General features: G+C 39.9%; 4 protein-coding genes, 1 long non-coding RNA gene and 2 other non-coding genes across 10 annotated transcripts; 5 read left to right on the forward strand and 2 right to left on the reverse strand.

Moving 5' to 3' along the window:
- The first annotated feature begins 717 nt into the window (after positions 1-717).
- Positions 718-3235, forward strand: LOC131455331 (gastrula zinc finger protein XlCGF57.1-like). The gene is made up of 2 exons (XM_058622900.1): positions 718-1112; positions 1808-3235. Exons 1-2 carry the CDS (start codon positions 983-985, stop codon positions 3229-3231), a joined length of 1554 nt encoding a protein of 517 aa, XP_058478883.1. The 5' UTR covers positions 718-982; the 3' UTR covers positions 3232-3235.
- A 1619-nt stretch (positions 3236-4854) lies between these two features.
- LOC131455332 (golgin subfamily A member 6-like protein 7) lies at positions 4855-7284 on the reverse strand. The gene has a single exon (XM_058622901.1). The coding sequence runs from the start codon at positions 6884-6886 to the stop codon at positions 5666-5668; it is 1221 nt and encodes a 406-aa protein (XP_058478884.1). The 5' UTR covers positions 6887-7284; the 3' UTR covers positions 4855-5665.
- A 130-nt stretch (positions 7285-7414) lies between these two features.
- si:dkey-219c10.4 (high affinity cGMP-specific 3',5'-cyclic phosphodiesterase 9A) lies at positions 7415-22045 on the reverse strand. 4 transcript variants are annotated; one of them, XM_058622897.1, is made up of 14 exons: positions 21832-22045; positions 20447-20506; positions 18641-18941; positions 17402-17504; positions 16911-17053; positions 16096-16155; positions 13017-13194; positions 10910-11032; positions 10445-10537; positions 10293-10360; positions 10077-10179; positions 9033-9137; positions 8071-8217; positions 7415-7979 (listed from the first exon to the last, which is right to left on the reverse strand). In XM_058622897.1, the coding sequence occupies exons 3-14, from the start codon at positions 18649-18651 to the stop codon at positions 7770-7772; spliced, it is 1344 nt and encodes a 447-aa protein (XP_058478880.1). In that variant the 5' UTR covers positions 18652-18941; positions 20447-20506; positions 21832-22045; the 3' UTR covers positions 7415-7769. The 4 variants fall into 4 exon arrangements, with proteins under 4 accessions (XP_058478880.1, XP_058478879.1, XP_058478878.1 ...); XM_058622896.1 differs by lacking the exon at positions 21832-22045 and having other exon boundaries at positions 10080-10179; positions 18641-18692; positions 18780-18941; positions 20447-20571; XM_058622895.1 differs by lacking the exon at positions 21832-22045 and having other exon boundaries at positions 18641-18692; positions 18780-18941; positions 20447-20571.
- On the forward strand, positions 9016-11171 carry LOC131455338 (uncharacterized). The gene is made up of 3 exons (XR_009239790.1): positions 9016-9143; positions 9231-9272; positions 9514-11171. It is a non-coding gene; the product is annotated as an uncharacterized LOC131455338 (long non-coding RNA).
- On the forward strand, positions 21530-27901 carry nifk (nucleolar protein interacting with the FHA domain of MKI67). The gene is made up of 6 exons (XM_058622906.1): positions 21530-21762; positions 22890-23018; positions 23405-23513; positions 25207-25418; positions 26312-26374; positions 27230-27901. Exons 1-6 carry the CDS (start codon positions 21634-21636, stop codon positions 27461-27463), a joined length of 876 nt encoding a protein of 291 aa, XP_058478889.1. The 5' UTR covers positions 21530-21633; the 3' UTR covers positions 27464-27901.
- Positions 23139-23269, forward strand: LOC131455677 (small nucleolar RNA ACA64). Its single transcript, XR_009239826.1, has one exon. It is a non-coding gene; the product is annotated as a small nucleolar RNA ACA64 (small nucleolar RNA).
- LOC131455678 (small nucleolar RNA ACA64) lies at positions 26413-26543 on the forward strand. The gene has a single exon (XR_009239827.1). It is a non-coding gene; the product is annotated as a small nucleolar RNA ACA64 (small nucleolar RNA).
- Positions 27902-27933: the final 32 nt, after the last annotated feature.

The following is a 27933-nucleotide window of genomic DNA, read 5'->3' on the forward strand; positions in this document are numbered from 1 at the left end:
AAAACAGAGACGACTTTGAGGATTAATTTCTCAAAAATTATACAGTAAAAATGTTTGATAATGACTGAGGTAGTAGTCAGCATGCTCCTGAGGTCAACTGTACCACCCATTGTCAGAACTTATGGGAAAAAGTGATTTTATTGTACAGTAAAAATGTATTTTTCAGCCTTTTTCTGAGTAAAAAAAGACAACTTTGATTCTTAATTTCTCAAAAATTATACAGTAAAAATGTTTGATAATGAGTGAGGTAGTAGTCAGCATGCTCCTGAGTTCAACTGTAGCAACCATTGTCAGAACTTATGGGCCAATGTGTTGTTATTGTACAGTAAAAATCTAAATAAGTTAAGGAAAATATTTAGTTCAATAGCTTCTGGCTATCAGCGCGATTGATTGCACTTGTCTTATTTTGAAAACCGGAAGTGATCTCGCTCGGTATCAAACCAGCGCTGATTCTCAGCCGACTCCCAGCATTTACCGTAAGTTCGACTGCACGGGCGCACTTAAAAACGAATGACGGCTCACTTGACCGCAGTCTTTCACGGCTACAGGTCACCCTTTTATCTGGTTAAATAAAATAAATAGATATAGGATATGTACAAAGACTCATTAAAGCTATAAAGGCTACAACATCTGAACTTATTTATTTATTTATTTTAATAGATATATAGCACTATATACGTATGTATAAACGTCATGACGTTTAATCCAGAGAAAGCAGGAATTCCGCGATACAGCTTTAACAGGCTGTGCGCGCACCCGCGGACACGACTCAGTTTCTGGCAGACAATCACGACACCGGAACTCAGTGTCTATACACATTTCGCTCCGAGGTGTATATTGCGCAGAAAACAAGGAAAATGCGCACCGCTTAGTTTCCACAGAAACCCGCGTCAGTTCTGCCGCTGAAGATTTTCGGCTGCAAAAGAAGAAACAGCCCAAGTCCCGGCGTTGAGCGCGCGGCTAGTAGAGCGGCTAGCAGGAGATGGACGGTCTGTTTGTGGCAACTATGGCGGAGCACGAAGACACAGTGGAGCGGTCAGAGAGGGAGAACTGTCACCGGAGGAGGCTGCTCGATGCTCTGGTGAAGCCCGAAGTCAGTGTGCACACAGCAGGTCAGGTGTTGTAAACGTACTGGTTTCTAATCTAGACAAACTGGTTACCTTCCGTCAGTCAGTGATGCTAGGAAAAGCAAATGAAAGCCGAGAAATGTAACAAATATTTCCCCAATATGAAATTAAGCAGTTGAAACTAGAATTGGAAATTAATATACATGTTTTTATTTACTTTTAACCTTAAAAAAAGAAAGAAAAAAGAAGAAGCTTGCTCCTCTACAGGCTGTTCATAACTCTTCTGATAGACTTTTAGTATGGAGGGATATCTATCTGTCTATCTATCTATCTATCTATCTATCTATCTATCTATCTCATGGTGTCACTTGTGCTGTTGCATTTACATTGCGTACATTTAAAATGATTCATTTGTGAAACTGGTATATTACTTACAAACTTAAGTCATTCACAATAAAAGCTAGCTTTAAGTTTTCATTTTAGTCATGATTAATATACCTGCTTTGAACATCTAGAAGATTATCAAGGTTGATATCAAGGTGCTAAATCCTACCTAAGATAAATATGAAACCTGTCAAGTTGTTCAGATTACTGTAGCTTTTGTAACCATCTCTCACAAACATCTATTTATTCCAAACCAAGGTTTATTGTTGTGATAAATCTTACCTAAAAAATGGTACAAACCACCGTCAGGTTGTAAGTGATTCCTTGTCACTATAAAGCATTTCTACTCTCTTCAGCAGATGACCAGAAGGTGATTAAAGAAGAGGTTCCTCCTGAGCAACAGCAGCGGAGCCCCAGTGTGGACCAAGGGGAGCCAGAGTGCCCCCTCATTAAAGAGGAAGAGGAGGAAGTGTGGATCAAACAGGAGGAAGAGGCTGATATCATTGCTGTGACTGTGAAGAGTGAAGAATATGAAGAGAAACCTGAGTTCTCGCAGCTGTGTGACACTGAGGAGAACAGAGAGGACTGTGAGGTACCAGAACCAACTAGGGACTTGGTTCCAAATGGTCATTTAGGACCAGGTGCTGAGGACAGAACGCAAGACTCAGAGACTGAAGACAGTGAGGGTGATTTGAAGGAGGCCAGTGAACTCCCAAGTTTAAAAACAGTGCAAAATAAAATGTTGTCCATTGATTCCAGTGGTAACACTGGTGAGAAACGTGGCTGCTCTGAATTTGGTGAAAGATTTGCCTCCAAGTCACTTCTGCTGATACACGTGAACACTCGTTTTGAAGGGAAACCATTTAGTTGCTCCGAGTGTGGTAAAGGATTCGTCCAAATGAGCAGTCTGAAGAGACATGAGAAAATTCACACAGGAGAGAAACCGTTCAGCTGCTCCGAGTGCGGTCAGAGGTTTAGACGGAGCGATTACATGGAGAGACATGTGAGAATTCACACAGGGGAGAAACCATTCAGTTGTTCCGAGTGCGGCAAAAGATTTATCTCGAAGAGTGATTTGAGGAAACACAACAGAGTTCATACGAGAGAGAAGCCATTTAGTTGCTCGGAGTGTGGCAAAAAATTCTCGAAAAAGCTGTATCTGAGGTCACATGAGAAATTTCACACAGGGGAGAGAGCGGTCACTTGCTCTGAATGTGGTGAAAGGTTTAGCCATGAGCGCTATCTGAGGTCACATGAGAAAATTCACGTAGGAAAGAAACCCTTTAGTTGCACCGAGTGTGGTAAAAGATTTTCAAGTAAGAGCAACCTGAGGTCGCATCAGAAAATCCATCAAGGAGAGAAACCGTTTAGTTGTTCTGAATGTGGTAGAGGTTTCATCCATGAGTGCTATCTGAGGTCACATGAGAAAATTCATACAGGAGAGAAACCCTTTAGTTGCACCGAGTGTGGGAAAAGATTTTCCAATAAGAGCAACCTGAGGTCACATGAGAAAATCCATCAAGGAGATAAACCATTTAATTGTTCCGAGTGTAGCAAAAGTTTTATCCACGAGTGCCTCCTGAGGTCCCACGAAAAAATTCACACAGGAGAGAAACCATTTCATTGTTCATCCTGCGATAAAAGGTTTACTTTAAAGGGTTATCTGAAAAAACACGAGAAGATTCATGCAGTAGAGAAACCATTTAGTTGCACTGAGTGTGGTGAACGATTTATTGATGAAAGTAGTCTGTGGACACATAAGAAAATTCATAGAAAATAGAAACCATTTAGTGAGAATTCACGCAGGAGACCGACCATTTACTGTACTAAAATAAGAAATAAAGCATTCATACAGGAGAGAAAACCTTTATCTGCTCAGTCTGTAGAAAAAAAGACGTAGCAAACATAGTCGCCTGGGATCAAATATATATAAAAAATAAAAAAAATGGATACATTCAATAACATACAGCACTCAGTAGAGTAGGATGATATAAACACTCCATGAATGGGAAATCACTGACAACAGGAGGAAGCTCCAACAGCCCCAATATCATGATGTTACATCTATGTGAAAACACAGATGTACTGTATGTGTAGACTTGCAGTCCAAGATGCTGTTGCTGCTGACACTCTTACATGATTTGATAGAAAACCTAACGTGTGACCTTTGCTGGATTCTAAGGGTAGGCACTTATAAGAGAGCATGTAATTACAGTGTGAACCTGAACTTTACATCCTATAATACAGAATTTTGCGTTTTTTGAATTTTGCAATTCAGCTCTAGTCCGCAATCATTTTGTCAGAGACGGATGTAGGTGTAGCGCTAGAAGATCAGACCTTCATTGTTAATGTCTCCCTTTAAAGGTGCACAACATGCTGATCCAGAGAGAACTGGAAAATGTTCGTTAAAGAAACCGAAAGAATTCATCACAGTATTTCACCACATTTCCACAGGCATCATCCAGGCTGTGCATCATGTGTTTTAGTGTTTTTATACAGTGTAAACATTTAAGTATCTTCAAGATTAATACGTTTTTTTTCATTATTCCGATTAGTGAAAAAGAATGGCCTCAACATCTTGAGTTAACAAAATTTTCACAACGTGAAATCCCATACAAACTAACGACACGCCTCGGCACGGCACAGCACGGTTATTTTGCGTCTCCATGGCGATAGTACCTGTTACCTGGTACGTTTAGTTCCGGCTCTGGTGAGGTTCCAAGCGAGCTGAGCTGATGCTATGCTTGAGGTCGTCAGACTGCCGGCCACTGATCGGTCACTGTGCCGTCACTGGAAGAGGCGTGAGCAAGACGTCAGGCGTAAGAATCAAGCCTCTAGTGCAGTACTCATATCTCAGCCTTCAGCTAATGCATGGACGCACTATGGCCTATAGGCACGGATGTCTTTAGGCATGTGGAAGTGGCTCGTTTAGCAATATATCTGCCACATGTCTACCACACTGGTGCCCTTAGTATGTCATCTACCAAGTTTGAAGCCTAGTGACCTGTTGGACAATTATGCCTCGTGATCACAACACGTTTAATCCTCTCCATCCTCTAAATTTTACATGCCTCTATTGTTTGTAATATTTTTTATAATCTGCTGAACTTGTTTCTGTACACACTACCTACTGCACGTCTGTCCATGCTGGAAGAGGGATGTCTCCTCTGTGGCTCTTCCGGAGGTTTTCTTTTGTAAAGTTCACTCGATGTGAAGGTCTAAGGGTCGTGGGTGTCACCTGCTGTACACTGTAAAGCCCTGCGAGGCAAACTGTGTTTGTGATACTGGGCGATTTAAATAAAAGTGACTTATGTATGCGATTAACAGACAGACTCATGCCTTTGATCACACTCTTTTATGGGACTGGTAATTGGTAATTCCTTACATTTTCAGTAATGTTCCACACGCCTCTCTTTGTTCAAAGTCACTAAAGGACACTTGGCTAATTGTTAATTGCAGGTTGTGTTGTCAATTCTGATGTTGCTACACAGGATTGACCTAATTATAATCGGAACCATAAACCATAAATACAAACCTGCAATTTAACATTTGAGTCTACTCATTTTTCTTCACAAAGACCTTGATGCAGTGGTGAAGCCCCCAAAACCAGATGTTCACAGATGAGTTTTTCCATCAATTGCCATATTGGGAGTTAATTCAAGGTCACAGAGACATTCATGCGCACATGAAGGACTGCAGGGTGTCATTCCTCTTCAACAAGTGAGCAGTGAGTCTAATTTCTTTTTATTCTAATTGATAATGTAGTTAACATATTGTTTGAATTATAGTGGAATTTCTGTAACGTGTGTGTGTGGGGGACACAACCTCACGTGGGCTCCCAGTGGCAGCTGTAAACCTGTCCGTGGTGCTGAAATGGCTGTGGTATATTGTGTGTGTGTGCGGCGTTCACGCCATGAGTCGTGCATTGTGTTTTTATTGTTGTCACGTTGTTGTTTCGATCGTGAGATTTTGAACACTGCCATTTGGTGGCGCTATTGATATGATAATATATGTCATCAGATTGACATTGTTTGTGTGATGCCATTATTCAGCTGCACTTTTGGGTCAAAGGTGCTGTGGAGCCCTCTCTCTCTTGCTACTGAGTTTTGGTTGTGAGGGTATGAGAGAAATATGTGCTATTTCTGGATTGCATGATAAGATTTTCCTGCATGACCCCACCAGCATTTCCAGACCAAAATCACCACTAATGAGTCTCACTTTTTGTGGAAACCAAAGAAGTGAAGCATCCGCTTTGAACACGAACACTTCTTTACTCTCAGGAACTGTGTGTAGACACTGTTCTGAGATTGGAGCTTCAGGTTGTCTGCTCTGACTCTCTTCATCTCCTGACTAAACTCTCGTCTCAAGGTCCAGCCCTCTTTCAGCGCAGCAGCGAGACAGTCTTTATCTTTGGTGAGAGACTCCCTCTCTTTGGTCAGCAGCTCTTTGTCTTGTGTCAGGGACTGGGTCATTTTGGTCAGACAATTGTTCTCATTGTTCAGAGACTCATACTCATTGGTCAGAAACTCATTCACATTGGTCAGAGACTCATTCTCTGTGCTCAGAGATGCTTTCTCTTTGGTCAGTGACTCATTCTTTGTGTTAGAAAACTCTTTCTCTTTTTTCAGCGAGTCTTTCTCTTTGGTGAGCAACTCTTTCTCTATGGTCAGAGATTCTTTCTCTTTGGTCAGAGATTCTTTCTCTTTGGTCAGAGAATTATTCTCTTTGGTCAGTGACTCATTCTTTGAGTTAAAAATCTCTTTCTCTTTTGTCAGCACCTCTTTCTCCTTTTTCAGCGAGTCTTTCTCTTTGGTGAGCAACTCTTTCTCTTTTTTCAGAGACTCCTTTTCTTTGGTCAGAGACTCTTTCTCTATGGTCAGAGATTCTTTCTCTTCAGCCAGAGACTTGTTCTCTTTTGTCAAAGACTCGTTCTCGGTGTCTAGAGATCCACTCTCCTTGTCCAGAGACTCATTCTCTTTCCTCAGAGACTCATTCTCTCTCCTCAGAGACTCATTCTCTTCACCCAGAGACTTGTTCTCCGTTGTCAAAGACTCAATCTTCTTGGTCAGAGACTGACTCTCTTTGGTTAGAATCTCATTCTTCGTCATCTCAGTCTGCAGCTGCAGTTTCCACATGCGCTCCTTGTTCAGCTTGGCTTTCAGATGCTTGTTTTTCTTCATCTGAACCTTCAGTTTGTCAGAGACTTTGTCAGTCTTAGGTCTCAGGTCACTGACAGGCTGCCTTGTGAGCTGGTTGGAGAGTTCCAGCTCATCCCATAGACCGGCAAACTGCAGCTGAGGACCATCGTTTAGTACCTGGAGCTCCATCTCTGTGTGGTCAACATCATCAGCCAGGTTGTCCACCAACTGATACAATTGCTTCAGCTTTTTTTTGGTTTCAATGTCACATGCTGTATCTGTGACGCCGCGATCCATGGTTGTTCACTATATCTGCTTCGTTCTTCTATCTAAGAAGCTTCTCTATAACGCAGCTTAAAGCTTTTCTAATTGTTTCTCTGAGAGGTGCAATGCTGCCCTCAACAGAAAAAGTTCTTTGAAATTTAAAGTTCTTTGACACAGTTCAAAGTTCCGCAAATTGGCATTAGTAATCTTCTTCAATAATGTCTGCCAGGCTCATACTGGACACTTATTACTTCTTTGGTTCTTCTCCTCTCCACCTTTTATCTGCTCAGGGATATTGATGATGTTTCTTTGATCTCCTGGTGACACCTTGATGACAACAGTTTAGCCTTTTGCATCTGTTGTCAATTACAGAGTCTATGTGGAGGTTCTATAAAAGATCTGGAGGGACATGTGTGATTGAAGAACTGTGATAAAGATTTTCTACCTGTGATGAAAAGGAGAATTGTGATTGTGACAACTTCAAACTGTGGGAGGGCAGGATTACACCTCTCAGTGTATTGCCAGCTGGATATTATTATTGGAGGAAGAAGAATATTACAGTTCCTCCTTAGCTCTTTTATTACGGCGACTCTACTAAAAGCCTGTGTTAGAAGCAAACGTCTGTCTAGACATGTGACTCCAAAGCTGGAGTACTTGGAAGAAGACAAAAACGGGATTTACAAACAGCCTGATTACATTTCGAAACTGACGTTTAAATAGAAATACAGGAAGTGATGAGATTAATGTCATGACAGACCGAGGTAATACACTGCAAACCAATATGAACACATTTTCCGTTCCCAAAGAGCAAACAGAGGTACAATAACAACAACGATCACCAAAACTTACGCAATACAGCTTTAAATTTGGTCAATTCAATATAATGTGGCACAATTTTCCATGAACATGCCTCAGATTACTTCTTCACTGTTTCTTCCACTACAGTTGTGTTCTGTGCATGTAGTTTAGGGGCGGCGTCGAGCCCAGACTCTGCGTGGCTCTCGACGTTGTCCTTGCTCTTCGCAGTATTTTCACTCTGAGCCCAGTTCTGTTTCTCCCTCTCCAGGGCTTTCTCCATCTCCGTGTAGTAGTCGAGAGCTTTCCGGACTGGGTCAATAATGTGCTGCTGCAGAATTAATAAATAAAAAAGAAAAAGAAGAATTTACTATATCTCATCAAACCGCAAATTACCTTTTTTTTTTTGCTTGGGGAATTACCTCCAGACAGGGGAAGAGGTTGGCCAGTTCAATGAAGAGAGGCAGAAGAACAAATCGGATGAAGCCCGTTTGAGAAGAAGGTTTTGTTACTTTGTCCCGATCCATGAAGGGGGTCACTGGGAGACCCTCTAGCTTCTCCATGTCACTCTGAGGGCAAACGTTGCACTACAATGCAAAACTTGTATCTCAAAGAACATGGTTTTGTGCCTGTGTCTGCAAACAAAGACTCAATCAAGCTATAAAAACTTCACTTTTTTCAATTGTATAGCAGTGATACACATATTCAATCATATTTGTGGGTAGTTTATTCAATCATTCAAGCAAAAGGGACATCTGCTCTTTGTTGGCTGCCAAGCTGTTTCTCAATTGCTGCATCCTCCAAGTGTGGATTTATCCCACATGAATCATTGACTCCTCCTTCACATGCAGGCAACTGTGGCCGACGCTTGCCTGCCTGTGAAACATACATCGCGGCCAACCATATCCCAGAATTCTTCGCGTGCATTTGAAGATGACTGCAACAAAGCCCTAGGAGGAGGTAATTCAAATACCACATGTGCAAAAGTGGCTCCCAGTTGCCGTTCAAACCAAAATGGCTGCCTTCCTGTTGGGTTTAGTCCATAGGCTCTCAGGTGAAGCTTTTTGGGTCCATTTTTAGCCCCTCCCAATTCCACTTTACCACACCCATTCACCAAACTTTCAGATGTACATTTTCCCCCAAGACTGATGCGTGTGTGCAAAGTTTTCCGGCATGTTTAGGCCCTCAAACAGGGTCACACTTGGATGATGCAGCCTTGACTATTGAGATACATGCTAAAAATCATTGTGTTAAGGTAAAAAAAAAAACCTGTTTGTAAATGGTTCTCTTTTTTTCCTGCAGAACAAAACCAGATTTGGTTGGGTTCACCCAGGCTCATCTTGTAAGGTGGAGTCTGTGTTTTTCATGCAGTTGTAAACAGTACCTGGTTGTAGAATTCCTGTAGGAGACAGTCTAGCCAGGGCTCAGCCACCTCCATGGGCCGTGCCTCATTAGAAATATCACTGACTTTGATCAGGATCATCATCAACTGGGGGTAAAAACAAAAAATCAATCAAATATTTCTTGAGAATTTTATGTATTTGTTGCATTATTTTACAAAGAAATCCAATGTGTTTTACAGCAGAAGGCAAAGAAGAAGACAATATAAACGTTCTCAATCAAGGTAAGAACATTTGGTTGATTCGGTTGCATCGTTTTCATTCCCTTTTCTTTGTGTGTGTTTATTTCTAAGAATATTTTATTGGTTTATTTTATTCTTCTGTGTATTATGCATTTCATCTCTTATATCCATCTATATTTTAACAGCTGTAATATATTATACTTAATCTGTGCTGCTGTAACACTGAAATGTCCACGTTACGGGATCACTGATGTATGTCTGTCTTTCGCTGTCTGAATTATAGGACAGCACAGCAATCACCACTAAGATGGATGTTACACAACATGGTCACATGATGGCAGCCAAAATCCTGGACAGGAAACCCACACATTGTCATTATTGCAAGTATGTCATTCTAGACATTGCCATAATTCAGATGTTTTTTGATGTTTGTCTGGTTTATAAGGTTTTAAATGGACTTGCCCCACTACTATTAAATTTTTTCATTCAGAAAATCTGGAAAAAACTACCAGTTTATAAGCGGGACTGAGAAAACTATTTCAACCGAAAAAACACGGGCTGAAAATAAACCAGTCATGCTCTCATACATAACACACTCTCTCATTTGATGCCCATTGCCCACTCCCAGGAGTCTTCTGCTTTATTATTTATTATACTACTATAAACAGCGGCTCTGATCAACCCTCCATCTGAAAGATCCTTTCCTTTCCTTCTTATCTGTATTATCTATTTTTAAAGTATTGTTTGTGACTTATTTGTCATAATTCATTTTAATTTGATAATTATAATACTAATAATGATGATGATGGATGGGTGGATGGGTGGATGGACATCTGCTCCTCTTACCACCTCTTTGTGTTCCTTGTTGGTGAAGTCAAAGTCAGACAAGATGGACTTGAACTTATTGAGGATGTCATTGTGTCTTGTCATGTCAGTGGCCAGAATACACCTGCAATGACAACAGAACATGGAAGCCTTCTGTATAATGTTGACTGCTCACATAAATAACAGTACAGACAGTGTCAAATGTGCACAGTAAGAGAATTAGAGGGGTGGTCTCACTTGATGATTCCCTCTCTTATTCGTTTGTATTGATCCATGGACAGGTTTCTGAAGATGTTGCTCTCTGTCTAAAGAACAGAAAACCTTCAAGTTTGCTTTCACAGCGGTTTTGGACAGAAACTTTGAAACAAGCAGAAGGTTTAGGTCTCTACCTTCTCCAGTATCTCAAAAGCTACAGCACAGTGATGGTTCTCCAGCGGAGAGATGTCATTGTAGCGAAGAGCAAGTTCGGTCCGAGCATTTATCTGAAAGTTGGATATTTTAATATAAATGTGAATAACAAGACATTGCGGTTTCTTAAACATATTTCAATATCTTTTCACTTATCCCACAGTAAGTTTCTGCAAACATACTGCTGTTTGACATATTTGACTAACAGTTTCCATTACGTGATTTGTCCACAGGGTGGCACTGACGGGTTTCTGTCCTGTAAAATGCCTGGAACAATGTAGCTGTGGATTTTTGTGACATTCGATTTTATGTGCATTAGTGGTCACAGCAGTGGTTCCTTTTGTCTTTACCAGTCCTTCTATGGTGATTCAGTGTTGTTGGGCACAATTACACCATCCTTACGGCCTGTGAAAGCACAGAGAGGGTGTTTTTTTCTTTACACAAACCTGATAGGCATTATTGTATCCTGTGTGGTCGAGGTCATGGCAGACTGCGGAGGTCAACATGATCAGCAGGTCAATGGCGTCCATCTTATTCCTCAGGTCAATGAGCCAGATCAGACCATACATCTGCTCGGAGATAAAGACATTGTGGAGGATAGGGTCAGAACTGGAGATGCTCTGTTATATATCATTTGAATAAAAAAATGAAAGCTGTATTTATAGATTATTTTCTCCCTGGGGGCATTGAAAGAAACGATTGACATACATTGACACACGATCATCATATCATATCATATACTGTAAATATATATGTGTATATATATATACATATATGTATATATATATACATATATGTATATATATATATATATATATATATATATATATATATATATATATATATGATATAAAGTGATGCTAAATGCTCTGCAGATAAATGTTTTAATTGATATGACGAACTTATAAACCTCATTTAAACCCCTCTTCTCCTATCATACTTGTATGAGGTCCAGCCTTGCAGCACAATAACAGATGCATCAAGCAGGTGCATGGATGTTCCGCTGAATGTAGAAACCTGACAGGCTTTGGGTTAATGAGCATCGTCACATCATCAGCATACATTTGCACTCATGTTGGCATCCTGATTAACAGTGGTCTAGTATTAACTCTCCCTCTTTCTTTTGACCGTATTAGGGTCCAAATACAAACAAAATGCATGAGAAAAGACCTCCTCTAGTCCAAGAAACCATACATTCAGACAAGAAATAGATGCTGAAGAGTTTCAGTCTGTGAGCAGAATCCACACTCTATATCTGTTTGTAGCTGTTGCACCATGTACAATCCTGCATTGGAGGCCTGCTCTCCACTTTTCAACACACAGTTTGGACAGGGACTGCCAGCTACATCTGTCTGAGAAGTGTCTGTAAAAAGATGTATAGGGGACCAAAGTAACCCACAGAGTGGAGCTAAATAGACTACAATCTGTTCACTATTGTGCAGAGAGTCTCTTTCAACTTCTGCTAAAAAAAAAAAGAAAGAAAGGCCAGCTCCTTACTGTTCCAAACTGTACTGGGGTGAGCTGAACTGCTTTCTGCTTGGTGGAAATGCAGCAGACGTAATCTGGTGGCTATGGCACAAGTAGTTTGGTCAGGAAAGGGTCATCAACCAATGGAGTCCGCATGTCTGTGTTTTCTTGGGTCAGATATTGAAGCCTCAAATTGCCCCCTGATGGCTTTGCCATTAGTGTGTGAGCTATATATAGAAGCACTGTATACCCATGCTGAGGGCATGATGTCCTTCACCAAGTAGCTAACAAGGTGATGGCATGATTGCACACTCTCTCTCTCTCTCACGCACAAAGGTTAAAACAATTCTCCTTTTAAGGACGCCGTGTTGGACAGCAAAGCATTATCCGTAACGTTAACCATATCTTGTTAATGCTTAACCCAAGGCTGTCAAACATACAGCCCATGGGCCAGAACTGGCCCACCCAAGGGTCCAATCCAGCCCGCAAGATGAATTTGTTCAAATTTCCCATTATGATTACAGTCTGTTCATAATGTGAAAGAATATATTTGTTTATATACTAAATGTGTTGTGCCTTTGTAGATCCACTGTGATCCGTAAGTTGTGATGCACATGTGTAAATGGTCAACTTTTGCATAACATTGTTTTTCTAAGGAAACGTCAGGTTGTTCATAATACATTTTGTAAAAGATACTTCATTAAATATAAAACAAAGGGAAACATTTGGAGATCTTGTTGTTTGTAGGTTATTATGCTATTATTTCAACAATTCAACTCTTAGCCCTAAACTTGAAACTCTGCCTCATTAGGACCAGGTTTTGGTCCCCATGAGGACTACTGGTCCTGACAAGGTCAGTGTTTATGTCAAAAAAAGTCTCCTTAAGAGGTACCAAATACCAGTACACACACACAGTCTGGTTTCCAACGCTTCATGGGGCATTACATTGACTTAAACTACATCAATTACTCTAACCTTAATCAGAACTACTAGTGGCCTTACCATAACCCTAACCTAACTCATAATGTGACTGTGTAAACAGATGTAGGTCCCCACAACACAAGTAACACATGGACACACACTTACCATCTGGGTAACACAGAAGCAGTGTTTGAAATTGTGAAACGGGATGTTGTTGTATCTTCTGTAGACCTCAAACAGAAACTGTTGCAGCACTTCGGTCTCGATCCTGAAGGTGGTGATGAAATCCAAGTCTGTGTACATGACCTGCAGCAGCACCATGATCTCTGCATCCTCCCACTGCCTACACACACACACACACACAGATGCCACATTATGCCACAGATGATAGCAGAGAGAGTTAGACTACTTCTCCAAAAAGAAGGAAAGTTTCAAAATAGCATTCAAGTTTGAAAATCACACCCTCTCACTTCTACCTTCCCTGCTACATATTCAAATCAAGTCAAGCCCAATGTTGTGTTATGTCACATGTCAGCTACACAGATGATTGATTTTGCGCGGGCAAGCTGATATAACATAATGATAACACATTTTATTTTGGGGCACCTAAGTACTCAAGGTCTTTTAGGAGTTTTTAGAAATACAAAGTATAACAGTACAGTACAGTAGTACACACAGTTAATAATGCATACCAAATATTTAAATCAATCATATACACAAGGGTTTGAAACCGACGGATGGATAAAACGTATTCAAGCGAATATGCAAGATTGATCAGATGTGTTTTCAAAAGCGGAGTTGTGGATGTTCCAAAGGGTGAGTCACTCTTTAATATCATCCAAATATTGTGTGCAATGTAACCACAATGAAATGTACACTTATGAATAATCTTAATGCTTTTAAGATTACATTAAAACTGAACAGGCACAGCTCAGTAAACATGCATTTTCACATCTACGAATGTACAATAAAGATGATTCAGTCATTAATATTATAAAAAGTAAAATAGACTATACAGTACCTTTAAGGAACCAGAATACAGAATGGGTTTAATATTTACAATAAAGTAAATTGTGCGCAGTTGAAATGGCACTATTCAATTTATTCTCAGCAAAAGACAAATCTTTTGACCGTTCCCGCCTTAGAGAAGTTGGACAACTGCAAAAAGTTTTTTTTCAATTTATCAAACTAATTCTTAATAACAAGCTTAAAGCTTTCGTTGCTGGTAAGTTGCTGGGTTATTAGCTAATAATAGAGCAGTATACATTTCATGATGCTTCTGGGGAAATTCCGCACAGTTGTAGCTGTGTTGCTGGCATCATCAAAACGTCAGTCATCTCAATGTAAGCCTGCATGTTGTAGCAACCGACAACGTAATAACGGCCAATAACGTAATCATTTAAATGTAATAAAACCAATAATGTAATAAATTGCCAATAATGTAATAAAGTTGTTGAGCCAATAATGTAATAACTTATTACGTTATTGGCCTTGCATTAAAAAAATAATGTAATGTAATCACTGAGCCAATAATGTAATAACTGAGGTATCACTTTATTTTATTTTCAATTTCTGGAGAGAAAGTGTCACACTTAACCTTAAATATTGCATCTTGCAACAGATGCTTAAATATCCAACCTTATAGATACCCCTCCACCCTCAAACCCCCCTCCACAGGAGCAATTAAGAGTAAATTTGGATTTATATGTCACTCTTAGGGTTCAGTTATAGTACTCGGTGTATCCAACTCCGTGACCATACAGACGCTTTGACGGGGTAGTGCGTTGCAGTTTTCAGTATGGTATTGCAGTTCACCGCCAGAACGCTATGGGGCTGCGGGAATGGAATCTTCTAGGGGCCCCCCCGGTGGTCCTGAGGCCCTAAGCAGGGACTTGGTTCACTCATGCCATGAGGCTGGCTCTGGCCTCAGTGCTCTTTCAGAAGCATCTCAGGTCTTAAGTCCCAGCAGCAATCACATTGTTTGATGAGCACTTTCATGTTGTTGTTTTTGTTATTTCTTTATCCATTGCTGTAGATCATGTTGCTGATGTATTGTGTTTATGTATTTATTCTATTGTGTTGTCTTCCCCTGTAGGGGACCAATACATTTTCCTCTAATCTAATATCACAGGCTTCCGTTTTTGGTTTGTTTCACCTCATCTGCCCAACCCCATCATGTGGGTTTTCTTTAAAAGCAAATAAATCGGACCAAATAGAATGATGACTCAGCGACGAGTGAACGCAGCGTGGACTTTCTCCCTGTGAGGCCCACTTCAGACCTGGTATGTTGATTAAGCCTTTTATGACGACCCTCTATTGATTTACGAGCGCTCTGCGCACCTTTTCATATTGAGATGAGTGCGGCAATCAGAAAGAAAAGGCCCGGGGGCTCCTGTCCTCTTCACAAATGCATCACAGGTGCTCGCCGGGCCACAAGTGTTATTAGTCGACCATCTGTCACATTGTGTGTGCACTGAGGCAACAGGAGGACTGGCTGCTTGTTCGTGATCACACACCAGTGCACAGACACCCAAGCACATCATGGTGACGCTGCGTGTGATACATGAACACATCTTCCTCATCATTGTTGTCGGATAATCTGGGCAAATGTCACAAAAGTGACGTAAGCTCCAGTGAGCATAAGGCTCTTAATAAGTAATAATAAGCTGCTTTGCACTCACACGACCATACAGCACATTTTTCTGTCACATATCTTTCATGCCCATATGCTGCCGGCACAGTTGTCAGTCGCACCGTGGCGGTTAAGTGCTCAAGGAGTAGCGGGGGAACAAGAATCAAACCCACAACCCTCACTCTACCGTCTTAACTGGCTAAAAGTACGGAAAAATACGTCAAATAAAACATGTGGAGCTCTGCATAACCCTTTGTCCAGATAAAAGTTACTGTAGATAAGTAACTAAGGTTCAAGGAACTCGTCCTATCTTTTAACTTTCTTGGTGTTCAGAAAAAAGTGGCCCACTATGAATCAGCAACAATGAGTGTGTTTCATCACAGTATCGTTGCTTTATTTAGTCTATGGCGGAATCTGTCATTGTGCACAACATCTATTAATGTAAGTACGGGGGGGGGGGGGGGGGGGACAGGAAGAGAAGCAGCCTCCTGCTGTGACCTTCACCCATTCTTGTGAGAAAGTATTTTGCTATTAGAGTCACAGCTAAGTAATCGTAATAAATAAATAGACATCTCCACTTTTGTCGAATGATGGCGTTCAGATTTCACTCACCAGTTGTCAAAGGTTGGAGTCTTTAAGTATTGCCTCACTTCCTCTGAAACCTCCAGAGAGCTGCAGGGAGATAACACAACCATAATTGAAAACAAGTCATTCACCTATCTGTCTGTCTGTCTGTCTGTCTGTCTGTCTATCTTCTGGTTTTATTGGTTCATTTGTATTTACATTATCTTACATTGTTATCTTCTACTCACTTACCCAGTAATCCACAAGAAGGTCCATATACTGTATCACTGCTTTTGATATATTTGAAATAAAAACAAAATCCATAGATAAATCATATCGGAAAAGAAAGTTTGATTTGTTGCGAGTTGAGGGACTGTCTTCTTCATACGTGGTTGTAAAAACTGGGTACTACCTCTGCCAAGGAAGTTATGTTTTCATCAGTGTGGCTTTATATCCAGTTTATTAAATTAGATTTGAATTGCCGCTTACAGATAATATCAATGGACACAATGTTTCCTTATTTCCTTTAAACTTAAGTATTCAAGTAAACATTTAAAGACTCAAACAGAACTACAATGTAGAAACATTGGATGTAGGTAAATACTCAGGTGCTCTTTTGTAAGGTAAATCGAGCAAATAGTAAAACCTTTTCAAAAATGTATTAGCGTTCCTAGTTATTAACTTTAACTTTAAGCTATAACTTGGCCCAGAATCTTACTGCTCCCTGGATCTTTTTTCTTTTTTGGGTCATTCTCTGTTAACATCAGAGACGTAGATCAGCGGTTTCTGAAATAATCAAACCAGCCCGTTGAGAAGTGGCTGGTGCATGCCATTCTTAATAATCTGTGTGCATGTAAACATACCTCATTTGTAGGAACTTTTCCCGCACATGGTCACACTCCTCTCTGGTTTTCCGCAGCGTCCTCTTGTGGTAGAATGGCGACGGCTTATGTGCTCCCTCTGACAGATCTTTGAACAGTCCCAGCCAGCTCAGATGCTCCACACTCTTGACAAAGAACAGGAGGAGAGAGGACCAGTCAGCCGAGGCTTTATCTTTCACTACTGTATCGTTCATTCATTCATTCATTTTCTACCACTTTGTTCTCCACATGAGGATCATGGGTGAGCTGGAGCCAATCCCAGCTGGCATTAGGTGAAAGGTGGGGTACACCCTGGAAAGGTCACCAGTCCATCCACGTTTAATGAAAAGCCTTTACTTTACTTTACTATGAGTTAGTTTGAATATCATTTTATTGGCCCTATAGGGAAAATTCTAAATATCTATATTGTTCGCAAACAGACAAATATCAGCAACATCATAAACTTTATACTTTTACTGAAAAGTGGCCATTACCTCCAGTTTTTCCCGAAATGAATCCACCTGCTTCTTCATCTCGTAAACAACTGCAGGCGTCTCACCTGCCTCAATCAGGATTTTCTTCTCCAGGCCCTGCAGTCTGAGGTCACACACATCAAGGAGCATTAAGCATTCATGACATTTTGTTTTTATGCTTTACATATGTCACATTTAAAGGTCAAGTGAGGCAAAATTAGTGACACCTAATGGTGAGACTGCAGATTACAACTGCAGGAGGACTTCTCTAGTCAACCCTCCCATTCCCACAACCATCAGGTAACTGGTGGCCTTTATCTACCAAAATCACTATTGTCCTCAATAGGTGCATTGAGTTATTCCAGAGATACAGATGTTTTAAAGCTGTGGTTCCCAAACACTAGTTCAGGACCCAGAGATAGGTCGCCGCAGATTTCTTTTGGGTCCCCAAAGGAATTTGGAAAATTTTCCAAAACCTTTTACTTAGGATTTATGTGTTACACAAATGAATGTTTAATTTACCAATTCAAAGTATCAGTTGTTACAGATATGGGTGTAAATTGGATGCTACATCATGCACAAATTTGCCTTTATCAGGATTGATTTATTTAGAATTTCTTGTACTACTGGATTGTGTGATTTGGGTCACGATAGTTTGTCGTCTTTGAAAAGTGAGTCCCTGTGTAGACTGTTTCGACAAAAACACTGTTTTAAAGTAATATTTAATTCATTTTATAAAAACTTAGGGTTGGCCACATGGCAGAACAGTGGCTGGCACTGTTGCCTTTTAAAAGACCCAGGTCGACCTGGCCTGACCGGGGGGGGGGGCTTTCTGCATGTTCTCCCCATGTGCACATGGGATTCCTCTGGGTTCCCCAGTTTCCTCCCACAGTCCCAAAAACATGCAGAGGTTAAACTGGACACTCTAAATTGACCGTAAGTGTAAATGGTCGTATCTGTATGTTGGCCCCGTGATGGACTGGCGACCTGTCCAGTGTGTGACCCTGCCTTTTGTCCTGTGTCAGCTGGGATTGACTCCAATGTCCCTGTGACCCTCACGTGGAGGAGACAACAAATGAATGAATAAACTTCGGGTCAAAATGAAACCCAGACTTTATTATAAGCACAACTAAATGACATATAAACGACTTCTAAGGCGACAAAAACCAACTGATTTACTTTAAAGATATTATACGCTTACACAACACATTTTCTTTCTGCCAATAAACTCTCTGGACCCTTAATATTAAATCACTCTACCTTTTCTCCATGGACGAGAAGTCGAATCCTAATGCACCAGCAAGCTCCACACCTGCGGTGATGAAAACAGGGAGACTGTGGACAGTTTTTGGAATAGATTCAAATCAGTGTAAATCCCATGTTGCTAAGGTACAGATACCTAACGGCTCACTGCTGCAGTCAGCGGCCACCACCTCCAGCTTGTAGCAGGAGTTTGGGCTGTTGGGCTTCAAAGCCGGAGAGATGTTGATGATGTTGCCTTTGGGGTTGTAGAGCTTCAGGATGTCATGGGGCCCAGCCTCGGCCGCGGAGCGGAAAAGATCTGAAAGAACATTTCACACGGTGATCACTTATTTTACCACGTCATTGTTCAGAGGAAGAGCATAGAGTGTGGTTGACTGTACTGAAAGACGCTCATACAGGGATACAGGAACTTAATCGTTTATAAATTATGAATACTGTAGCGCTGTAACTATGAATTCTTTTCACAAGTAATAAATCTGTAATGAAAAATGTTGAACAGTTTCCAAAAACCTGTTTTTAAATATCTTGTTTTGTCCACAAACCTTAATTATTCCGTTTCAATAAAGATGCCAGGAAACATTCACATTTATGAAGCAGAAAAAAACTTGTTTTAAGTATGTGAAACGGTTAAACGTTTCTTTCTTCACTAAAGCGTTATGATTAATTCATAACAATCAACTATATTCACATTATTATGATACAGGCAACAATTAGAATGACTCATTTCCCATGACATAATTTAGTTACATGTCTTAAATTAGACTAAATTGAATTTAGTCTGTTTTTCATTTTTAGATCACAATCTTGTAGAACTGTATTATGACCAAAGAGAATGGATGTAATTAAGTACTTTAGCCATATTGATTTTTAAATAATAATTTACACTGGCCAATTCAAATGTAATAACTGACTGATTATATTTATTTACGTAACAAAAAGCTCATTTGAAGGTTTTGTCTTGTGATGACCAATTTCATGTTTATTCATTTGATCTAAAATATGTAAATGCATGCAGTGCACACACACAATGCAGACTGGACTGTTGTCAAATAAATGGTAATTAAATCAAGAAAAATTGTTTGTTGTTATGTTATTAAATGGAGGGAAATAAATAAATAATGCATCATGAGGGATTTCTTAAGATAGGCATCAGCTTTAGAAAAAACACATAATTGTTTATTTATTTATTTATAATTGACAAAAAGACGTGTTGAAAAACACTGGGAGAATATACAAACCTAAAATCTCTTTTTCCTTCCTCACCACTTAATGAGAGCACAGATTACATAAAGAACATGTGAGGACAAATCCTAAACTTAGTGAGGAGCTGTCAGGAGCAGCTGTATTTCCGTCCACACAAAACATTAAATCTGGTCTTTACTCTGATTGTCTTATGACTGATCTTTACTCTTTTTTTTTCTTAACTGTGGATTTGTGAGGAGTCTATGTGAATATTTGTCTGTCACTGATTAATTAACCTTTACACAATGACGTGTACATGATTACAAAGCAGATATCCACATTATCTTAACCCTCTTGTGTCAAGGTGTAATGTCCCGTCTCATAAAGAATGATTCATAAATACTGTAAATGCAGTAAAATGTTATATAATTGTTAAAATGACAATAAAATACTGCAAAGCACCAACTGATAACCATGCAATATGTGAAAGGTATGGAACTTTAGTCCTAATCAACTTTTTTTTTTCTCTCTTTCACCATGTAGCAGTCAAATCAAAATCTTTTTTTTCTGCAACATGCCTAATAGAAAGGTTTAAATAGCAACAACACGTCATGCTCCTACCTTTGACATCCTGTGCAGGACAATCCAGTGGGAACTCAGCCTGCTCTGGTCTCCCATTTACTGTGAAATAGATTATTTTTGTTGCCATGTCATGAATGTTATACAGTGTACACTGCCGATCTGTATCTAACGTCTGCCTCATCTCGTTATTTGACTGCCTAACACTCCACCCCCTTGTTGTTGTTCTCTCCACCTCTTCTCCTCTGACCCTCCTCCCCTTCCTTTTGTACCATCATATATCAGCAGTTATCTTGTAGTTATGCCTTTGCAATTGTTATGAGGATCCAGGCGTAAACTGGGACAGAAACTTTGTCCAGTTTGCACTTCTCGATTCAAGTATCATTTCATATGTTCTTGCATAGCTGAAATGATGACTATGTGGACAGAGCAGACCATTTTCTACCAGGCAGTTTGGAGGTTTACCTGTCTCCTCTTGTTTACAGGCCAATGAGTCCCTGCAAGACACTTATAGATGGTGCGTAAAGATGTACTTCATGAACGTGTACGTGTGAATGGGTGAATGGCAAAAATGAGGTGTAATGCTCATTGAGTGATGCCCCTTGATGATCTTGTAGATTATTAGCTAGCCAGTTAATCAGTGTCTGATTTAAAAAAAATAAAATAAAATAAAATTAGGTAATTTAGATTAAACTGTATTTCTGCAGGTATTCATTTAATTTTTTATTTTATTTTATTTTTTTATTTATTTTTTCTCAAATTGAATTTTAATTTAATTAATCGTGCACCTTTCATTTTATAAAGCATTCCCACTGAATTAGGAGATTGTGATGAGACTGTATTTCTGCAGGTGTTTAATGAAATTAAATTTAATTCAAGTGACATTGTAATATTCAATTGTACATAGCAAGGAATAAACCTTTAACATGTTATAGACAGAAGAGAAATCCAACAATTCACACAATGAGCAAGCATCAGTAGAGAGAAAAAACAGGTTAATGGAGTGGCTTAAATGCACCTGTATTCCATGCCTGTAGATGTCGCTGTAAAATTCACGGCTATAGTTTCCACTCAGACAAACTTGCTTTTTTCTTTGGGTTGTCGCCTCATGGGCAACCGGAAGAGGAGACCAACGTGGTTGGAGCATGGATGGATTAGTATAGAGCTGGAGCTCCGTGTGGCGTTAGTGCTTTACTGTTTCTGCTGATGTTTGTGCAGTTTATAGAGAAATGACTGAGAGTTTAGCAGAGGCGGCAGCTCAGCCCGTGAAAGAGCTGCTGGCGCTAAACCCCAATCAGGAGACCGAGTTTAAGAAGAAGGTGCAGGAGGTGAAGAAGAGGAAGAAGAAGTCAGGCCAGGTGGGTCCAAATTAACCACTGAAGCAGAAGTGTTATGTTTTACTTTTAACTAATTATAACGTAACTTACGTGTATTCTCAGTGTATTCTCAGAGGGAACCTGTTTAACAGCTGTAGTCCCTCAGCCTTTCCGAAAGTTGTTAACTTCATTATGTCGTCTCGTGTCACGACCACACACGGTGCTAAGTGCTGTTAGCAGCTAACAACACGCAGTTTTCCACGCACCGGTTTCGTTGCTGAGTTCCACTGTGCACGTGTACCGTGTAAAACTTCAAAGCTAAAAATGTACGTTAGCTCGTATTCATTCACTGGTGCCAACTTTATACAGTTTTACAATTTTTTTTTTTTATTGATGCGTATTTACCTTTTGATACATTATGCTGTGTCCGTTTAGCAGTTATCATCTTTGCCAAATGTGTGTATTATTTATAGTATTGCATAGTTGATAAGATGAAGATCCACTATGGAAAAATGAGTGTGGAAAAATTGTGTTATAGTAGCCCATTGAGTAGTACGTAATATGGGAATAAATGTGTGAAGAAATTGAGATGAGGAAGGGCGTAGGTTTAATTACAAGACTGGTGGGGACACAAAATATCAGAAATGTTAAATGTTGATTGGTGTTTCTCAAACCTGGAAATGATGTTCCCATAAAGTATTCTGATTTAATGATTTTTTTTTTTGTCGTATGGAACAAAGAAAACAAATATTTTCATTTAAGAAGCTGAAAAATCAGATCTTCATTTAATTATTAAAAACACTTTGATTAATTATCAAAATTGTTGCTGATTAATTTATTAATTAGTTAATTAATTAGTTGTTGCAGCTCCATCCTGATAGATAGATAGATAGATAAATGGTGGCAAAGTATGATGATCACTCAAAGCTGCTTTTATACAACAGTTTTGGCATTCACACCCATTCACGTGTGCAGTTCTTTTTCCATCAATCCATCATTATAACTATGCACACGCTGCTGGAACAGCTGTCAGGAGCAACATGGGATTAAGTGTCTTGCTCAGACACATTGGCATTTGGATTGGAAACCGACCCCTGACCTTCTAGTTGATAGGCTAACACTGATCCACTGATGCTGGAAATGTACTGATTGTCATATTTTTCTTGTAGCGGAGTCGTCTGACTCCAGGAGTAGTCTACGTGGGTCACCTTCCACTGGGCCTGTTTGAGCCGCAGCTGAAATCTTACTTTGAACAGTTTGGGAAGGTCTTGAGGCTGCGGCTATCGAGAAGCAAAAAGGTAACAGCAGGAGTGTCACTGCTAAGTAAATGACATGTTCAACCTTTTCTGTATAAGGGACAAAGTTTGGTTCCACGTAAAACTGGTGGGCCTTAGAATCACTGTCATCGGAGGTTTGGCTCAGAATGAAAATGATCACAGATGAAACGGTGATCTGTGGTCAGATAACTGAGCCCAAAGTATTTCTGGCGCGTTAAGCTTATCACCTGCTTACTTCTTAGCAGTGTGATAAAACCCATGTGCCAACAGAAGCACAAGTAATAATCACATGAATGAAATCTGCTGTGTAAAATTATTAATTAAGTTTATCATGTAAGTTGGACCACTACAAATCAGTTAGGCATGTAATAATCTGTTTTCTGCTTAACCTGGTGTTTTACTTGCAGACTGGTGGAAGCAAAGGCTATGCCTTTGTAGAGTACGACTGTGATGAAGTAGCGAAAATTGTGGCGGACACAATGAACAACTATCTAATGGGGGAGAGAATCATCAAATGTGAGTGTTGCCAATGTGTGAGTCTGTAAAGTTGTTTTTAGACATGACCTCAAGTCTATTGTCTGTAGAATTGGGTCTACATTCTGGTGTTTCCATTATTGGTGTTAAGTAAATGAAAGGAGGATGTCTGGATCCTCCAACAACAGGTGGTTCCTTCTGCAGGAGGCAGGACACTTGCCCACTCACTCCCTGCAACTTGTGAGGAGCTTCTCCTGCTGTGTTATTACTAGGGTTGCCCCAACTAACTTCTTGGTCTATCATTGGTCGTCATTTGTTGGTAATCGTCAGCACGCTGAAGATTGTAATGTAAATATTTCTTTTTTTTTTGAGTTCCAGATCTGAGAAAGGATGTTATTCATAAAATAAAACCGTTCTAGACTACAGATATGTACAAAAACTTCAAATCAACCCTTAATTAATAGCCAACATTAAACGGATGCGAAATGCACAGAGCAAGCCGTATATTTCAACGTGTGAAGCGTAGTAATGACAATGGGCTGGAACAATCAGACAACAATTCAGAGGATCTGAACATTTTGTTGAATTTAAATACATTAGAACATCACAACACTATTTATAATGAGCTTTTGAATTATTAATTTTACAAGTGAGCACAGTAGAGCATACACATGATGCACACCACAGCAAATGTCAGATCAGCTAAGAGGCAAATGTAAGTGGATGACAAATTTTAAACCTTTTTAAAAAATGTATATATCCATATGAGGCATGCATCTTTGTCTGTAGATAGATTAAAATTCATGCTTCAAATAATTATTCAATTAAGAATCTATGAATTAGGAGGATTTCATTGAACATATCACAACAAGGGTTCATGCCCCTCATCTGGTGCAGACAGACAAGCCTTTTTTTCTTCTCCATATCCAACGCAGCCTGGATCATTTCTCTACGCACTGCTTTATCCTTACATCCAAATAATGATCTTTATGCCGAAGATCGAGGATAGATGCAATGAAGTGCAGGAGATCCGAGTAGATCTTAGTAAAACATGTTGACAGACAGCAGACATTTTATTGTTCTCTTGAAGATCTCTTCAGCATGTTGACTTTGTGTGGCTTAAGGCAGGATCTCTCAGGAGTAGCAATGTTGCCAGCTGTGCTAACCTTGCCGCGTTTAGTTGCTACTGTTTTACAACAATTGCGACATAACGACTTGCTCAGGTTAAGTGGTTAACCACGGCCATTCGGTTTGAATCCGAAGTGCTACCACGCTGCAGCTGTCACGTTTGGCTTTGCAACCGATTCCATCTTCCTCCAACTCTTGCTGCACTCTGTGGTAAGCTACGCCAGGAGTCCCGTCCTTCCACACACAGAGACCGTGCGGCTGACAATTGACTGACAAGAGGGTTCACTCCTTGTTACGTTAAGGAAACGAGAGTCACTGATGCACCGGAGTGGTCATCCAGTCTCTTTGGTAGAGGGAGAGAGAGACGAGGAAGTATTCAAATAGAAATTATCGCGGCCGGAAAAGTTGAGCTCATTTTATTAATCGTGTGATTAATTGATTTATTGCATATAGCGACAGACCTACCTGACCATACTATTTCATTTCACAAGTACATAATATCAGTGCCACTAATAATAGGAACAGCAACTCGGTATTAACACGTTCACATTCACTATAACCTGGTTTACATTTATTTATCTTTTTATCTCATCTTCCTTTTGTCCAGGTCATGTAATGCCACCAGAGAAAGTGCACGAGAAGCTGTTTGATGGCTCCCAAAAAGTATTTAAAAAGCCCTCACGTCCTGCTGTGACGAGGTACAACAAGGAGCGTACGGCCGAGCAACTGGAGAAGATGAAAAGCAAACTCCTCCGGAAAGAATCGAAGCTCCGCAAGAGGCTGGCCGCACATGGCATCGAGTACGACTTCCCAGGCTTTGTAAGTCTTTGAATGTTAACTGTCGTTTATTTATATGAGATAAATTGCAACACTAAATTAATTAGATTATTGGACCCCTAGAGGCTGACCGGCCTGTTAAGGTTTGGAATTAAAAATCGTCTGTTGGAGCCTTTCGCAGAAGCATTGTTAATATCTGCCAAAAGGAAAGCTTTGCGTCCATGCAATAATCAAAGCATTGGAAATATATTTATTTTGCATATGTTTACATTTCACATAAAAATGTTTATATCCCCAAGCTAATTTCTATTTCATACATTTCATACATTTCTTTTTTCCATTTTATTTTGCTGAACCTTGTCAAAGGTTCAAAAGGTGTGATTTCCTTAGGCCCTGAACATGGCCCTGCATAATGGGCTTATTGTTGTTAATCTACAACTAGCAAGGAAATGTCTAAAATTTCATTTAACATGAGTCTGGTGTACTCAAACTCCGAGAGGAAAATATGATTGTTTATTTGCAATGCAGCTCATGAAATAAAATGTAGAACAATCGTAATTAAAAAATGAGATCACGTGTAGTTGTGAATCAGATTGCGATTTTGTTTTTAACAATTTACCGTGCATCCGTAACTGCCGTAAGAATGGTTTCATTACAATAAATTGTTTATACATTCAAAAAATATATATAATAATTTTTACAAACTAAAAAGTGAGAACAGAAGGAAAATCTAAATCATAAGCATTTTTCACACCAGCCTGTATGGTACTGTGTATAAAAATACACCTACAGTGTAAACAATCTACAATCTGTAATCTCAGATTACATTTATGTTCTAATGTGAAGGTCCAGAACACAAGTTTCATCTCTTAGAAATATCAGATGGTGGCACGTTGTATTTTGATCATGTTGTTTATTTTCCTTTTCTCTTCCAGGCAGCACAGATGCCCCTGAAGAAAAAGTCCTCTGACTCCATGGATGCATCGACGTGTAGTAATGTAAGGACGTTAACCATGATGTCACATTTGACTTTGGCACAGACTGAAAATGAGTCCAGGTCTATCAGTAGTCTGGGATCAGATAACTGTGCCTATAGCATTGTGGTGCATTAAGCTTATCGCGTATGTCTTTTGGTGGCTGCGTGATAAAACCCATGTACCAACATACTGAGTCTTAGACAGAGGAAGGCACAATTTGATGACGTAAATAAAAAACACAAGTAGGTGTTTTATGGTCCTTTTTTTGCTTCCATCTGTTATTTTAGTCATTTTTGCCCCTTGCACTAATTTGGGCTTTTGTCATCAATCCATACATCCCACCTCTAGTCCACCATTTCCAAATAGAGCTGGGCAATATATCGATGTTATATCTATATCATGACATGAGACGAGGTATGGTTTTAGATATTTGATAACGTCATATCATAATAAAGTATGTGATGACTTTTCCTTATATTTAAAGAAGTCACTTAAAGTCAACACTAATTTATTTTTAAGCCTAATTATTTGTGTTATGGCAGAATTTGTTTTCCTAAGAAAAAAAACAGGTGCTATCAGGGAAATTGGACTGCGTGCAGTCATTGCAGGACCCTCACGACCAATGCCTCAGCATTCTGACCTCTCCACGAAACCTGTTGACAACTGAAAATGTGCCAATTTTTGGGCAGTGCAGCAGTTCCCTGACCTCAGTTTTTCAGGCAAAATCTGAATCTGTGCCCATTGCTCTTCTTTACATCTTCAAATTTGTAAAATTGTATAAATGTTCTCATTCTTTTATGTGCGAATTAAAAATGCATAAAAACATGCTGATTGAAATCCACTTCATGCCTAATGAGCTTCTCTGTTCCACTACAGGACACCACACCGTTGTGCACCCCCTCCCTCCTGGAGAGGAGGAAGTCCATGATCGTCAACGATGAGGATGTTGATGACGAGATCGTCGTTAAGATTCCGGCTGCAGAGAAAGATGAAGAGGGCTCCTCTTCGGAGGAGGAGGAGGAGGGGGAGGAGGAAGAGGAAGGTGGTGATGATGATGAAGAAAATTCAGAGTGCGAAGAACTCTCTGAAGAGGACACAGAGGAGAAGTGAACTGTGTTATTGTGGACTGAGGCTGTCGGAGCAGACGCATCAGGATTCCTGGAGAGGGATGGAACAGCTTTGAACTGTGATGAATCACAGTGTTTTTTTGTGTGTGGAAATAACATGACTGTGTAGAAAGATAAGTGTCCACTGTAATTGTGAGGTGCAAGATTGTGAAGCATCATGAGTAATGCTCACAAATGATAAATCTTGGTCATGAGTCTGTTTTATGGGCAGCAGCTGTGCCTGGACTTGTTTGGAAAAAGGCACAAAGTTTTGCGTCCGTGTCTGAGCAGACGTTTCCTTTCAGAGCTGCAGTGTTGATTGAAAAATGCAACATTGCAGCAACATTTTCCTTTACTTTATAACCACACTCACACTCTCTGAACGCCTGGTTGAACTTCCATGAATCTCATGGTCTTTAAAAATAAACATTATCAAAGTATATTCAATAAACTGAGTACATCTGTCTCATGTTA

Source organism: Solea solea, chromosome 2 (genome assembly GCF_958295425.1).
Source record: "Solea solea chromosome 2, fSolSol10.1, whole genome shotgun sequence".
Lineage (NCBI taxonomy): Eukaryota > Metazoa > Chordata > Actinopteri > Pleuronectiformes > Soleidae > Solea > Solea solea.